Genomic DNA, 15,886 nt, shown 5'->3' on the forward strand with positions numbered 1-15,886 from the left:
TGAAAAGAGAAATAAACGCTTGTCCTAGGACCCTAGGTTATTTTTTCCTGTATCTGTCCTGTAGACTTGAACTATCCCATTCTGCAGTTGGATAGCATGTTCAGCTATGGTTTTGACCTATGTTCTTGATTTTAAAAAATAACACAGATTAACAGTAACATGTAGCACAGAGAACAGTATCACGTCTATAAAAGGAAAGAGTTTTTGCTGCAGTGTCCATGTTCAGATTATACAAGTTTCCGCAGTTTCATCCTGGACTATCTTTTATCTGGGCCATGGACTACATGCCCCATAGCAATCAGAGCACATCTTCCAGTCGTGTTTCACTGGAAAGGATCCATTGCCCATACTCTGAGACAGTTCCACAGTGGGAACCAAAGCACAGTAAGGAGAAACTACTGAGAACTTTGTTCCAAAGGTTCACTTCTGATCTGAACTGATCAGAAGACATACCCAGTTCTTCATTCACTTTTTGAGATCAATTTCTGAGAATCTTCAAGGTGGACTGTGGTAATTTTATCCTTGCATTTCATAGTTTTGGGTATTTTCCCCCTCATTTCACCAGCATATTGGTCACCAAGTGCAAGCCCACGTGTCTGTCACAACGTCATTGCAGATATTCAGACAGCTTGGAAAGCAGATGCATATTCCATCTACTTGACTGTGCTGGCACCAGCAGAAATGTTTTAAATTTATTAATAATGAAGTACAGATGTTGGACTTTGCTCGTGTTCATTATGGCTTTTTTCTTGCAGCCTCTCTCCTTTGACAGACTGAGACCTTCAAGAGAAGGAATTCATCCTTAGCAAGGAAGGCATTTAGCATCTTGCAGGATGATGTCAGCCCCACATCTCCCCATGTCTGGAAAATCTCTTTCAAAAGGAACCAAAGGTTAGACTCATTCCAGAATGCACATACCAGTGTCTCACCTGCTGTCTAGTGAAAGCCACAGTCCTTGACATGAGGTCTGGGCACTCAAAAAGTGTTTAGAGGTAGCACATCTACGGCTAAAAGGCCAAGCACATTGGCCAGAAGCCAGTAAGTGGATCAACAGAGACTGGAACATATTTTGCTCTGCCCCTCCCTGGCTCTCAGCTAGCAAACCTCAAGCTGAAAATAAATGTGATTCAAAGTCCTGAGTAACTTCCCAGAAAGAAATGTCTAAGCCAAAACAACCTCCCCCAAAAAAAACAAACAGCAAAAGGTCAATCTTTCCTTTGATAGATGCCTAGCACTGCTATTAGGAGCATTTTCTCTTTTCTAATCATTACCTCAGATGCTGGGGAATTCATTCATTCATGCACTCTTCCCTGCCTGAAAGGTTTTGGACTTCCAGCTTCTAGAAGAGTGTCTGGCCTTTAGGTCATGCATTCTTTGCACACATATGTACCGAACATGACCTAAACAAGTAATTGGGAATCACAACACAAGTTTTATTCTATCCCAGGTGGGTACCCAAATGATACAGGCATTCCCATTTTCTTCCCAGTTAATATGTCATTTTCTCTATCCTCCTAATTCTTGAAAATTTAGGACACTTTCCTAGGTATTAGAGCAGCACTAAATTTCTTCAGGCAGCCCCTCAGCTTCCCACCACCTTGGCAAATATTTCCCAAAAAAAGCTGTTTTATGAAAGGAGAAGCATCCTCTTTCTATTATAGCAAGCTTTTGAAGGAAAACAGTCATGGTTCAACTCTTGAAAAGCTTCAAGTGAGGTTGTGCATTTTGATGGTACTGCATCCTTTAGAGAATGCCAGGTTTTACCTGCTTGTTGATGCAAGTCTACTTTTTGCTGGCAGCTATGAACCCTGTTTCAATTATCTACCTCTTCCTGGGCATTCTGCAGGGAGCAGGCAGCAAAGAGCTGCCTGAAATATATGAACAAAAAAGTTCAGTATTTTTTTATCTGATCTAAAGCCTTCTCAAAGGCTTGGCCAAGTCTGCAGAATAAAAATTCTGCAGGGAAGGACCTCTGCATTTCCCTCTCTTTATCCACTGTACCTGCACATGAGGTACATCTTGTCTTATCTAAAATAAATTGTATGCAAGTATAGAAACCCACACCAAATAGTTCCTGCAAAGTGAATGAGAGAGATAACAAAGAACCCATTATAAAATGCTAATGAACCTACCCCCTTCAAACAGCTCAAATTATAGTGTGATGACAGTGATATAAGTATCACTCCGGAATAATTGCTTATAGGCAAGAAGGCTAACCCCATTTACTTGATAAGATCTAAAGATCTGCCCAAAAACACATCAAGTTCTGCATCATATATTCACTCCCTCCTGCTTCAGAGCTAAAATATACTTTTAAATGTTAGCAACACATACCCCAAGAATCTGACTGAATAACAAAGCATAAAGTGGATTGACGGCTCCATTCACTGCTGCTGCCAGAGATCCAAGCACCAGGTATGGCCATTCAGAGACATTGTATTTCAAAATTCTGGTAAATGGTACAGGCTTGACATCTTCCTCCACAACATCAGATGCCTAAAAAAAAAAAAAACAGATGAGGTGTGATGCAACATTCAGTGCCAAAACCTAAACTTCGACTGGACATTAGGAAAAAAAAATTCACAGAAGGAGTGGTTAGACACTGGAATAGGCTTCCCAGGGAGGTGGTTGAGTCACCATCCCTGGATGTGTTTAAGGGCCATTTGGATGTGGTGTTGGTGGATATGGTTTAGGGGAGAACTTTGTAGAGTAGGGATGATGGTTGGACTCGGTGATCCCATGGGTCTTTTCCAACCTAAATAGTTCTATGATTCTTCTTCCTCACAAGAGGCTTTTTCTGTCACTCATCGAATCTTCTTTAATATTAAAGTATTGTGGGTGATGAGGCTTTGCATCTAATTAACAGATATGCTATATAATTAAAACAAGGAAGATGTCAGAGTGAAAGCTGGATTCAGGCTTCAAACATGCTTATTATGCCTCCCTTCTGTGAAATGTAAGACTATATGCTGAATTCCCATAATTATTCTCAGTAAGATCAGAATATTCCTCATCAAATTGTAAGTTACCCTGCAGTTTGATTTGAGCAGAACTTTTGTAACACTCAGTAAACTGAGCTCTGCTCATCTCCCTCAGTTCATATGGCTGGAAATGCCCAGACAAAACAGACATGGTGAAGACCTACCTGCTGTAAATGTGCAAGGATGAATGGGTAGAAGCATCTTGTATTTTCTCTTCCTTCTGAGCTAGTGCCAGAGTGACAGCATGAATGCCTTCTGTTTATCCACAGAACAGACTTAGCAACAGCAAGAACAGGGACTTCTGATTTCTGCTCTCTGCACTAAACCACCATAGCCATTCAAATTGGTGCAGAGGGCTTCATAAGTACTTTAGAAGCCCATTGTGTATATTCCTACATACTCTGCATAATTTTATGGTACACTGTCTTTATTTACTATGCTAGCTGATTGCACAAGGACACTGTCAAGGAAAGGACTCTGGGCCAGGCTGCAGTGAGGTCTCCATTTACTCAACTCTCCAGATGATTTTGAGATGGAAGCAAATTTACTCTTTATTGAGCAAGAAGCAGTGTCATTTATGTCACTGCCCAGCTATTACATTTCACAGACTAAGCATTTTGCTTTCTGTCAGTTAATTCATCTTTTATGAACATATCTTTTTCAACCTAATCCACAACATGTATCCATATACCAGCAGGTCATGCTCTGCTAGAGATTTTATGTGGGCCAATAAACTTAACAGTTTAACTTTTTAAACTTATCAAAATATAGCCTAGGGTTTACACAGAAGAGAAGAACTAAAGCTGTGGTTTTGTTTAAGTAGAGAAAAGGATTAATGCAAGTAGATGTATCTGCCAATGACTATTATAACATATCTACAAGTTATCATTACCAAGTAATATAATCGGTTCAGTTGAAAAATCTAATAACAAACTACTGGACCTGACCTTTTTCTCTTGTCCATCATATTCTCCACAAGAAGGCATAATATATGTAGGCTCTGCATGATCTCTTGCAATGGATAATGGAGGGTCAGGGACCACATTAGAGAGCTGAGATCTGGAGCGCTGTCGAAGTGAAGCTCTGTAAAAAGGATAGAAATGGTCTGTTCTTCACAGCTCAGTAACATCTCTTGCTTGCAAAGCAGGTGCAGTTTCCATAGTAACTAAATCAGGATTCACTGAAGCAAACTGTAGGAATCCCATTGACATTTTCTTTCTTTTTTCTATGTTCTCTCAACTTCTTGAGAGGAAAATATTCCACAACAGGGACAAATACTTTTCAAAATCATATTCCACCCCTGTCACTCAGCTGTTACATGTTCCCTGCACTGTGTATGTTTTAAGCAAAATTGTGGTTCATCCTACTGTATTTGCACAAGCCAGTAAGACAACAGGTCAATTCACTATTATCACTTTCATGTAATTCAGTCCACTGAAACAGGATACTGAAACAATCCACCTCTATCTCTGACAAAACTTAACTCTGTAACGTAAGATACATGTACTTGCATATGCCTGACATGACTTGTACATTGCATCGATTTCTCAAGTAAATGCACAGCAAGTCATTTTTCAAGTGACTGGACTGAAAGTGCGTTAGGTAATATAAATATATGGCTGTATGGTAGTAATATTAAAAATGAAACATTAACACAGCAGACCAGAACTGGAGAGAAAGTAATGTGGTTAGAAAGATGCAGCCCTTCCACTCCCTTTTATGCACCATATAAAAAAGTGATTAATTAGCGTTATTGAGATTCTGGAATAGTGGGAAGAAGTATGGAGATCTGGAAACATACTGAGATTTACAATCATTTTTAAGACTCACCGCAAACTGGCTCGATAGCTTCCTCTGCTGAATGACTGGACTTTTTCAAGGTTTGGCTCATCCCCATTATTTTCTGCTGCTGTAAAATATAGTATATAGAGCTCTTCAGTGTGTGCTAAAATTGAATACAACCTAAGTCCACTGTGGCTCTGCAAAAAAAGTGCAGTGTCTCCAAGTCACAAATGGAATACTTTGTAGAAGGCAAGGAACATAATACAACCTTACTACTCAACCTATATGAACCACAAGTTTTGCATTTTCATTTGACATGATGAAGATAACTGAATATTAACCCAAGGACCATCTCACTTGAGATGTGACTGCTAAAGGCTGTTTCCCTATTTTAGCACTGTTATTGCTCTCTTAAAGATAATCATATCCAAGGTATGATGCTTCACAAGAATATAAATCATTGTATTAGACCTCCATTTCCAGAAGCTTTGATTCAAATTTGCCTCTAGTAAAACAAGCATGGTGGTTTCAGCATACCCTGCAATTTGCTTGCATTTCAAATGCAGAAGGACTGGCACATCAGCACTAAATGGAGCTATAAAATGATAGGCAAAATTGCAGGTCAAGATTTATGTTTCAGGGAAGATCTATATTAGGAAAGTCACCCCATGCATATGCAGTAAAAACACTTTAGCCAGGGCTATCATTTTATTACTTCTATGAATGCTAAAAATCAGCCATGAAGGCAGGAAAAAAAAAAGAAAGAAGCATTTAAAAAAAATAACCTCCATTATCTGGAATTTTCCATCATTTTATAAAAGAAAACATAGAGCTTACTTTCTGTTGTTTCTTTGTTAAGTGATGTGTCTCCTTTGCTTTGCAAGGTCACCAACATGAAATAAACCCCCTTCCTCTTCAAGAGTTCCTCATGAGTTCCTCTCTCCACAGCCTGTCCATGCTCAAACCCCACGATGACATCAGCAGCTTTGATGGTCGACAGGCGGTGAGCTATCGAGATCGCCGTGCGGCCAAGGCGAGCCTGGCAGGGAACAACAGCAGCTCGTTCCCAGGACAGCAAACAGAAATGCTGGGAACCAGTGCTACATAATCTAAAGTCTTTCTAGAGGTTTCAGATGGATTTGACTTGAACTCCATCCATAGCCCATAGATGAGCAGCTGCTTCTGAGCAAAAGGAGCTATAGATTTCTGTTAATGTCCCAATGTAAGAAAAAAATATTTTCTGTCAATAATACTAAGGTTCTGCTAGTGTCTATGAAACTGTATTTAGGAAAAGCTTCCCCCTGCTTTGTTGCAATTCAACGGCACCCTCAGCAGAGTGTGTTAAAAATAATTTATCCCCTTTTAAGTCTGATTTATTCTGTGCTATTGCAAACCTTATGAAGTGCTTCTTGGACAGTAGCTTCACTTTCATTATCAAGTGCTGACGTGGCCATATCCAGTAGCAGGATTTTTGGGTTTCGGACAAGTGCTCGAGCAATAGCTATCCTCTGTTTTTGACCTCCACTCATCTGGCTTCCCCCCTCTCCAACATGAGTGTCAAATTGCTGTGTGAAGGAAAAAAAAAGAAAGCGGAACAGATAACAAAAGGTTAAGTTTCTGATGAAGATGTTGGTAAACAGTCTGTCAGATTTGTCCTGGGAGTAGAATTAAAAAAATGTCATCTTTGAAAGACAAAAACATTGTTAGTGCACCAGATTCAAAGACAAGCTGATGAAATAATTTCATTTGTAAAGAACAACATAATTTTGCCTGAACTGGAGTTCCAACCCCAAGCCAAAATTAGGTACTGATAAAAAAGGTGAAAAGTTACAGCTTGGCTCAAAACAACTGTATCAGCAAAAGCTGAAATGGAGAAGAAAAGCCTGCCCACCTTCTGTCAGATGACTCACCAGCAAACTTTCCACAGAGCTAGACTTGCCAGCTGATGGCCTGTGGCTCATGAACACTGTGTCTGTGATTCATGGACATCATACTCAGGTGGCATTGAGTTCAAGCAGGGAATTAAATAAATATACAAAGCTTAGCATCTTAAGAGCCTGGATAGTTATATTCACCTAGAGCCAAATCTTGTTTATTCCTGTATTTCCAGGAAAGAAACAGGGCCTTTACACAGTCCTTCTATGAATAGTTTCCTGGAAGCCTGGAAACGTAATGACATTAGGTAATGGTACTTGTATCCTGTCAATCAGGTTCACCATTGTAATGTGTCCCTTTGAGAGCTACTTGGCAAAATGACCTTCTAGAAAAGTAAACAGCCTGGTACTAACAATTATGGGCTTTGTAAGGAGGATACCATAGGACTGATTGAAGCCCTGTTATCAAAAGTGAAGGAAAAAGGGAAAAGGGAACCTCCAGCTAACTTACAGAGCTCATACAAGGAGATAAGGTTGTGAGGGTCAGTCGAGACTGCTCAAAACCATGCTGCCTAGTGAGAATCTGGACCCTAAATTGCTTTTGGCCTGAGCAGAAACAGATCTCCACAGCATGAATAATACATATTTTAAAATTATGCTATGATTATTACCATGATATTGGATGTTGTGCATACGATTCCTGAGGAACTCATTCTTCTCATTTTGTGTTGGTTTTTTTAACTTGGTGATGTACACGTAGTAAGACCTAATTAACTCTAGTCAAAGGAAAGGCAATTGCTGCCTACAATCTATATTAGCCTTCTGCCCTCCCACCTAAGCACAAATGGCTGCGTGGGGGACAAGGGGAAGGGCAAACAGAAGGATTCTCCATTTTTCGATCAAATTCTGCCAAACATTTTACAAGGCACTGCATACCTGTGGCAAGTCCATGATGAAATTGTAAGCATTGGCCTGCTTGGCTGCTTTGATTATGTCTTCCATGGTAGCATCATCCCGACCATAGCGAATGTTCTCTGCAATCGTGGTGGCAAACAGCACTGGCTCTTGTTCAACAATACCGATCTGTGAGCGTAGCCACTGGATATTAAGGGAGCGAATGTCATGGCCATCCAGGGTTATCTAGAGAAGTTAGTTAAAACATGGACACAAAAAAAGGGACATTATCCCCTCGAGTTCAGAGACAAAGAAAGACAGTGGAAATGAAGGGGCTGTGATGCAGTGTTTCCACGACCAGCGTAAAAACCAGCATTCATCCATAACAGAATGCAATGCGCTGGCAGCAGGATGTGCTAGTTCTTGGGCTTGGGCATTGTGGTCTTTGATTTCATTTCCCAATACCTCTTTATGGCCTCAGAAATAAAATGAGATGGAAAGTAATAATCAAAATTATGACTATATGTTTACAGTAAATTGCTTGTCTTTTATACATTCAAATACCAAGGTCACCACTTATGTGATTTGTGCCAACGACGAATACATAAATGGAATGAAACTCCTAATAGATGTAATTCATATTCTTAGCCAATCCATTACTAAATGGTAATTGCATAAACTAAAGCAATATTATGGAATAATGATTAAATGTTCAATACTGTGTTTTCTATAATAGAAAATTATTTGTCACCTCTGAATTATCATGCCAATAAAAATAGTTTATACTCAGATTTTATCACTGAATTTTTGTTTTCTCCTCTCACAAGAGGATAGTTTGCTCACTTGGGAAAAAAAAAAAAAAAAAAAAAAAAAAGGAAAATGAAGTTAGGAGTCTTCCATCCCACTTAGGAGAAGAAACCATCTCATTCTTTCAGGCCCCTAAGGCTAGAGAAGGACATTCTAGATGGGTACACTCACCATGCCATCTGTGGGGTCATAGAAACGCTGGATGAGCTGTATTGTAGTACTTTTTCCAGCTCCACTAGATCCAACAAAAGCTGTTGTCTCCCCTGCTTTAATAACCATATTAAGGTTATCCAAGATCTGGAGAGGAGAAAAAAAACCAAAAATCAGAATCTATCCATTGTAATTCTCTAGCATTCATACAATCAACTGGGTATATTCTGTATCTTAAAATGGAGATTCAAAGCAATTTTGCAAAAGTCAGAAAAATTGTATGAAAAAAGAGGAAGAGGAAAAAGAAAAACATTTTACATTGTTTGAAGAGTTTATAAATGCAGCACAGTGTTTTCCATGACAAACAGGCTGATTTTGATCTTTGTTCCTGTTGTTCATCATTAACAACTAGGCAACTTAATACCATTGGAGAACTTGGCAATAAATCCCCTTTAAAGAACACTGCACATGCATTATGGATGCCTGTTAAAGCATAAATATTAAGATTGTAACAGTGTAATTATGTAGACAAATCTGATACTTCATCTGCTTCTGTCTTCAGAAGCAATAACACTCGTTTGCTTGCCTGGTAATTTGCTTTTCCAAGGACAATTTATCAATTGAAACACAGCAGTAGAGAAATAATGGGAGATACAGCCAATGCTCCTGCACCTTTTCCCAGCATTTTAATAGGTCCCATGGTGCAACCCCAGCGTAAACGAAGTGTTTTACAAAATCTTCTTGCATTGTTCAGCTTGTGTCCTATCCTGGCACTTATTGATAAAAGTGGATAATAGATTGTAATAAACACTGTATGCAGGTGAGTTTGTCTGAAATTACTATCAGTTTATGTTCAGCATGAAGAAGTATGTATGGCAATGGAGATGTTAGAATGGCAGAATAAGCAGAATGGTAAGTAGATGAACCCTTTAATAGAATCATTTAGTCTACTTTTAAAAAGAGGGTTCTGGGCCTCTGGGAAACAAATTCTCTTGAAAATCTAGAAATTGCTTGCAGAACTGGGATATTTTAGTTATTTACAGAAGTTGTGTTCACAGGATGGATGATGAATAATTACCTTTATGTCTGGTCTGGATGGATAATGGAATGTTACATTGTGAAATTCAATTTCACCTCGTACTTTATCCAGCTTGTAGCCATCTTCTGACATGCAGTCAATGGTGGGTTTCTAGGATAGAATTTATTGTGTTATTTATTTGCTGTTAAACAGCCAACACTGCTGCAGTAGATAAGTATTCCCAATAGCACACAAAGCCGTGGCACTTTTGTTTGAACAGCACTTGGCTGCAGTGAGCCAGCAGCAGGCTCTGCCTCAGGGCTAGTGAGCAAGGGACATGAAATTGAAGGCCACAGTGATGATGGAGTTGCTACCAGTGGGTAGTATGGACAAAATCAATGTACCCTCTTCTCATTTTAGGCCTACTGCAATTACCATAGTCAACCACTCATCTCGTTTTTGCTGGAACAGAAAAGCTGATTGAGTGAGGCATTTTGATTATGTTAATTTAGCCAGCTCCTCAGGAATGAAATGACACTGCCTTACACATACAAACATTCTCCTACAGCACCACACAACCAATTAATTGCTGAAAATCTGCACCCTTCTCCACTTTGCTTTTAAAACATCCGTCCTTGCACACCAGTCCTAAGAGCTGGAATCCTGATTTAAGCTTTCCCTTTGCTTTGGGTCTCAAACAGTTTTGACCAGGCCTTGTGTACAGTGGACTACTAGACATGAGCAAAGAACTCAGATAAATCTGAGGAATTCCAAATAAATAAAATTTTCTAAGGATAGATTTTTTTGAAGCGTGGAATAAAAAGAACAAATTAAAGCCATAGCGACATGCATATTAGATAACTGAAATGTGGATGATTTTTTTATGTAGCCTGACAGATTGAAGGGAATTTTAATATGAGAAATGTGTATGGTCTAAGATATTAAGAACAGCTAAAAAACTGATTCCTGTTTAGGAATATATCTGACTGAAATTCAGAAACTAATCTATGAAAAAAAGTTTCACTGATCCTGGAAATGGAAATCTCAGCATGGCTGTAAATTTAGTGCCAGAAAATAATTTGCATCAAGGCAAAACTGTGTTTTTACTGTCTACTCACAAATCTACAAATACAGCAAGCAGATGTATCTAATTTTGTCACCCTTAATTTGTCTTTTTTACCCTAAGGTTTAGTTGACAGCCTGATCCTGAATTTTGGGATTAATTCTTACTATTCCAAGTCTCTGCTTTTGTCTAAAAAAGCACTTCCCTTATTTATGTCTTTTTCAGTCTATCTTAGAGCTTTAGCTTATGAAATACATTTATAAGGCATATGTGTTATTGTTATTACAGAGCATTAAAGGGTTACTATAAAGTCCATTAGCCTTACCACAGAACCTCTAGCCTTCTTTATATATACCCTTATGTGCTCTGTAAAAGACAAGCAGCATTTGAACGAGTTTACGCGGCTTTCAGTACAATAAAGCTTGTCAATGAACAGAGATACTATGTACTGCTAAGAAATCAGCAGTATTTTGACAACCACTAAATTTAAACAGATCTAGAAAGGAAGCCCCATCAAAAAATGCCAGTGGCTTTCAGTCTGTCTCATACAACCTTCTTTCAAATATCTAGCTGTCTAGATAATATTGAGATTAACATTCATGACTGCTGCATGACCAGTGCCTGTGCTCATTTGGTCCCATTTTAACTTGGGGTAGCTCTGGGTCAGGTGACAGGTCACAGGTCACCTTTACCACTAATGCCAATAAAGCCACATCTTTTGATGACCCTAGAGGCTGAGAACTAGATGCTTGCTGTGCAGTTGGCTGCACAGTGTATTTTTCTTTAATTGCACTAATTTTTCCACATTTACACAGTAGATTAAACTACTCCTGCTTGAGGCTTATTTAATTATTTTTCCACTACAAAGTGACACAGCTTAAAAATGCATTACTTACTTCATCTATTGTCTCAAAAATGTTTGCTGCAGCTCCACGGCCAGTGGCAAAGGCTTCCAGACAGGGAGATGCCTGGCCAAGATTTAAAGCTCCTACTAAAACACCAAAGAAAACCTGAAGAAGTGGAAAAACAAATTAACAAAATATTACATCACATCTTTATTATGGTTTAGAGCTAGGGAGGTAAATCAAACTACAGTGGCTTAATGGCTTCTTGTGGATCAGCTGAGCTGCAGAGATTCACTACGTGAGCAGAATAAACCCACAAGAAAACAAACAAATGCATCTTAGAAGGGATTTTTCACTGTCTTTCACAACTTTGCTGCCAGGCTGAAGTAAACCAATTTACCTCATATTTGCACTGGCCTAAAAACATGTGCACCCAGATATTTACTGAGGTGCCACTGATGTAATTTTTAAGCCACCTCAATTTGACTGTGTGCCTGTGCCTTGAAACATGGGCTGGAACTGAACATCAGTGGCAAGTAGATTATTTTGGAAATATCTTTCACCAGTAAGCAGGTAAGAGTCTACAACAATTCAAAAACAGAAAGAAACTTAAAACACTGTATTACAACACCTTTGTATATTGCAGTTCCTTTCTCATCCACTTGCAAAACTTACTTCTGGAGCAGGCACCAGCTACAGAGATATTTTTTCTCCATCTCACAGAGAAATAAATTTTAAGGGTTACTACAAATGCTGGATAATGACTATTTGAGGTGAGATTATTCTGCCAGTGCAGGTGGACTGAGAGGGAGGGGAGCATAAGGAAGAGTCTCTCCATTGACAGCTACCATTTTTCAGCTACAGGGTAGCTCCCCACTGTTTGCCATTTGTCACTTGGAAGCACTGAACTACAAGTTATCATGTGCTCGGTAAGGAAACTGCCCACTTTTGTTTTTCACAGCACTACCTTGTATCAACTACTGGTGCCAAGAGCAGTTGCAAATTATTTCCTATGAACGGAATGACTCAATATTACAGCGTTCTCAGAGTAATTTATCAAGCCCCATTTAGCAGGAAGTTTTGCACTCTATGCTGCTGGTGGTTGGGAGCTCTCATGGTATACAACAGGCAGAGAAGGGAAGAAATAGATGTCTCATCAGAACACCCAGGAAAAATTTACTCTGAGTCTGGACTGAAGCCTGCCATTGGGTCTCAAAGAAAGGCATTACTCTGATCACAGCAGACAACATTTCAAATCTTTAAATTAAAACTGGATTTCTTGTTTTACCTTATCCAATTGTGTTGTATACTTTCATACATATACCAAGTCTTTATAAAGACTCTACTGTCTTTATAAAGGCACGTATTGCGTTTATTATCACAGAGCCACCAGATACCAGAACCACAATTAATGTTTTCAGAAACAATTCATAAAAGCTCTGTGAAGCTAAAAGGGGTACCTGCAAAAGAGTGCCAGGTGAATACTCCTCTTCTTCAAGAACAAGTTTAGAGCCATACCAAAAGGCTAATGCATAACTCAGGAAAATTATAAGCCACATGTAACCAGTGAATAATCCCATTATTATTCCTTTTCGAATTCCCCAATGCTGAGCAAACACCAGGTTTTTATCATATCTGTAGAAAGAGAGAGGAAAATGAAGGGGGGACAAAATTATTTTGATAAGAGAATCCAAAATGAGCAGAGACCAGTGAAATGAGGCATCTTCAATGACTGACTGTGCTACAGAGTTAACACAGCGCCCACATAAGCTTGATACCCCTCACTCTGAAGTGAGAGACCACTGCTGAAACCAGCAATGCTCCCAGATCATGAAATCCATGCGTGTTCTGGTATAATAAGCAGTAGAAAGGCCACACTCATTGCAGACACCTCACCATGGGGTTTGGGATTTCAGCAGAGCGACACAGGATGATACAGACACAGTGTGACACAGGGTTTCAGAATCTGGCCAACACCTCAGAGCATGTCCTACAGCCATGTTATGTTTTAAACAAATTAAAGAGAAATTTGCAACTTATCATCAAGTCATCATGTCTTGCTAGAACAAGCTTGAAAATACCGAAGTTTTCACACATGCTGCAAAAGTGATGTATCAGACAATGTTTTGAGGAAAAATTGACAGTATGCTCCTACAAGTGGAATGACTTGAAGATAGTATTACTGATGTTTTGTTTCACTGATTGCATTATGAAACTGGTTTTGCATATGTAATATCATTTGATACCCAAATTTCTGTAACATACATGTATATAATTCTCAAAGTTAACAGATGGTCATTGTTTTAGAATTTGGAGACTAATTGTCACAATTCTGAAGTGCTTTACAGCATTACTTTTCTACAGGAAAAAGAAATCAGAGGCCTTAGAATTTGTCCAAACAAACCTTTCAACTTCTCTCTTCTCCCCACCAAAAGCAGCCACTGTTCTGATGGATGAGAGCACTTCATCAGCCACAGCTCCAGCTTTTGCATAAGCCTTTAATTCTCGGCCTGTTAGTTTTGCCACAGCCTACAAAAGCAGAAGTGCTGGTTACACCAGAACTGTAGGTGCAGGCAGGGACAGTGGGAAGCAGTGCCGGCTGTTACACTGTGCTGCCAGCTCTGCCTGAACTCACCTCCTCTGCTCCAAAGAGGCTTCTATTAGGCATGCTGCACACTCAAATGCTTCTATCTTCTAGCACCAGGGCATTACCTACCTCTGTAGCATATGTTTTGCAGAACAGTAATACCCGTGGCTGAAAGATCTGCTGGGGATAGCTAGAAGGAGCAGCTGACCACACCCGTTTTCCCTCCCTCCCTCTCTGCTGCTAACTGGGTTTAAGCAGACTGCAGTGTGAGGAAGGAGGAGCTTAAGCAGCTCTTCAGCTACTCTGGCAGAGCTCACCTTCAGGCAGAACAGGTAATGGTACAGATGGAGGATGGAAACAGATGGTGCCCACCACTGTGCTTTGCTTCTTGGCCTGACAGCAAATAGGTCCCTACACAGCAGCCCAGACTGTACCAAAAGCTTACTTTGGCTCAAAAAAATGCTCAAATTAATGGAAGAAAATGTAGTCATGTACAATTCTACACAGGGATACCACATCAGCTTGGGAATGACATATCACTAGAAACTGTAAAGTGTCATTTGCTTTCTCTCTTCAAATACCCTACTGCAGGTGTCTATTAGCCACTTTTCGAGACAGGCAACCAGGCTAGATTGACCTTTTTCTTTATGGCAAAAAAAACAAAGACTTGGGCTTGAAAGGCTCATCAGGAGGAAACACTGAACAGTTGGGATGTGAAAGGAAAGAGATGGGAACAGAGAAATAAGAACAAAAAGGGGAAAAATTAGGAACATTTAAGGGAATGAGCTCATTAAGAAATTGCAAATGAAGGAAGGCAGCATTTTGGGGTTTATCTCATTCCCTGCCAGGATTCTGCTCTTCCACTTCACACTGAGTCATTCATTATTCATGTCACCTACTTGCAGCTAGCAAAAGGTGCTAAAGGAGAGCAGAATGACAAGAAATTAGTTAAGAGTTACACTGGAGGTTTGAGAGCAAAATTACAGCAAACTGTCCCTGCTGTAGAAGTGAGTTAGCCAAAAGGCTGAACCCAACCAAAGAGCAGAGTGTGAAACTGTGCAGAGGAGAAGCAGGAACGGCCCAGCCCTGCTGGGTGTGGGAGAGGAGGTGAGAGGGCACAGGGTGCTGCTACTTCCCTCTTCGCTGCCCTTCCTCTGCACAGGGAGTTTGTAGGGAGCAGGTGCAAGAGCACAACAGGAACAACTGGGAGAGGACATAGCAGCTGCCAGGAGCAGGGACAGCACTTCCAACTGTTTTACACCTCTGAAATTTGACAATTTCTAAAATCCCTTAATCTACATAGAGAAATCAAGTCCCATGTCTAGTAACTAGCTAAGCCAGGTGTGTAGTGATAGAGAGAAGCTGTAGGTCAGGTTCTCAACTCAGCAACTATAATGTCCACCCACAGGATCCAACAGACATTATGCTTACGCTCCCATCTTAGAAGCAGGATATATTATTCTGGGAATCAGAATAATCAAAGCGGAGCAAAGCCCACGTCTGCCACCCCCAGTGCTGCTGTGACCATAATCTGCCCCTCTTGACATCAAAGGGATGTAATAGCCTTCTTTTCCACCAATCCTTTCAGTTAAATGGCATGAACTTCCCTGCCCACCATACCTCAATAGGAATCTCTCACAATTCACTTACCAAGCCATAGACAGCTGCTCCAACCCCAAGCAGTGGGCTGACTGCAATGATAACCAAGGTCAATTTCCAGCCACTGACAAATCCCAGTAGAAATCCACACACAAAGGTGGTTAAGCGCTGGATAAAGATTGCTACTTGGTCAGCAATAGCCTCATTAATTTTGTTAACATCACTGAAAAAAAAACCCAAACCAACAGAATCTTGGTGAGCATATCTTTCATTTGCATTGCAGGTC

At 39.9% G+C, this 15,886-nt stretch overlaps 1 protein-coding gene across 10 annotated transcripts in view; it reads right to left on the bottom strand.

Moving 5' to 3' along the window:
• ABCB11 (ATP binding cassette subfamily B member 11) overlaps positions 1-15,886 on the bottom strand; it is a 59,125-nt gene that overhangs the window by 10,426 nt on the left and 32,813 nt on the right. For 5 of the 10 annotated variants that reach the window (XM_051623998.1, XM_051624000.1, XM_051623999.1 and 2 more), the window contains 12 exons: positions 15,652-15,823; positions 13,819-13,943; positions 12,875-13,049; positions 11,466-11,579; positions 9,567-9,677; positions 8,510-8,635; positions 7,574-7,777; positions 6,158-6,328; positions 5,601-5,802; positions 4,812-4,890; positions 3,929-4,064; positions 2,335-2,496 (listed from right to left, as the gene is read on the bottom strand). In XM_051623998.1, coding sequence (XP_051479958.1) covers positions 2,335-2,496; positions 3,929-4,064; positions 4,812-4,890; positions 5,601-5,802; positions 6,158-6,328; positions 7,574-7,777; positions 8,510-8,635; positions 9,567-9,677; positions 11,466-11,579; positions 12,875-13,049; positions 13,819-13,943; positions 15,652-15,823 — 1,777 coding nt within the window. Of the gene's footprint in view, positions 1-1,271; positions 1,401-2,334; positions 2,497-3,928; positions 4,065-4,811; positions 4,961-5,600; positions 5,803-6,157; positions 6,329-7,573; positions 7,778-8,509; positions 8,636-9,566; positions 9,678-11,465; positions 11,580-12,874; positions 13,050-13,818; positions 13,944-15,651; positions 15,824-15,886 lie in introns of those variants that run through there. The other 5 variants (XM_051624005.1, XM_051624003.1, XM_051624006.1 and 2 more) reach the window with 5 other exon arrangements.

The sequence above is a fragment of the Apus apus genome, chromosome 6 (genome assembly GCF_020740795.1).
Source record: "Apus apus isolate bApuApu2 chromosome 6, bApuApu2.pri.cur, whole genome shotgun sequence".
Taxonomy (NCBI): domain Eukaryota; kingdom Metazoa; phylum Chordata; class Aves; order Apodiformes; family Apodidae; genus Apus; species Apus apus.